The sequence below is a fragment of the Aplysia californica genome, unplaced genomic scaffold, assembly GCF_000002075.1.
Source record: "Aplysia californica isolate F4 #8 unplaced genomic scaffold, AplCal3.0 scaffold00022, whole genome shotgun sequence".
NCBI lineage: Eukaryota > Metazoa > Mollusca > Gastropoda > Aplysiida > Aplysiidae > Aplysia > Aplysia californica.
The window spans coordinates 643,769-644,336 of NW_004797292.1; the positions used below are offsets into that span (position 1 = coordinate 643,769).

The 568-nt window shown below is 46.5% G+C and overlaps 1 protein-coding gene across 1 annotated transcript in view; it reads left to right on the plus strand.

Moving 5' to 3' along the window:
• Window positions 1–273: 273 nt before the first annotated feature.
• LOC101859905 overlaps window positions 274–568 on the plus strand; it is a gene marked incomplete in the record, with an annotated part of 25,952 nt that continues 25,657 nt past the window's right edge. The window contains 1 exon segment of the mRNA XM_005090816.3: window positions 274–506. Coding sequence (XP_005090873.3) covers window positions 383–506 — 124 coding nt within the window.

A 568-nucleotide genomic window follows, 5' to 3' on the forward strand; every position in this document is an offset into this window, starting at 1 on the left:
TCTTGTCCTCATTCGCGTTCTCTCTGGTCGTCTGTTCTTCTTTTGTTATCTTTCATCCTTCTCTCCGGTCGTCTTTCCTTCTCTTGAAATCATGTATCCTTCTCTCTAGTGATCTGTCCTTCTCTTGTGATCATTCATCCTTTTCTCTGGTCGTATGTATGTCTGCTGTGATCATTAATACTTCTCTGTGGTCGCTACCTTTACCTTACTCTCATGTTTTCCTTCTCTATGGTCGTCTATCCCTCTATTGCTCACATTTCCCTTCCCCTCGGTCATCTGTTCCTCCCTGTGATGGTGTGAAGGACAGAGTGTTTACACCTCCGTATGTGACCTGACTGTCGTGTCGCCAGCCTCACAACAACACAGCATAGCCCACAACACGATGCGACAAATGACGGTCACCACCGTGAGCACACGACACTGGACAGTGATCTGGTCCCTGACTTTACTCACTCTCAGCTCTGTCAGCCATGGATTTATCATCGAGGAAACCATCCCACAATACGGTGAGTCGCAGTTTTATTTATCGTTTGAGATCAAAAGGAAATGCTTTTACGACCTACCCACC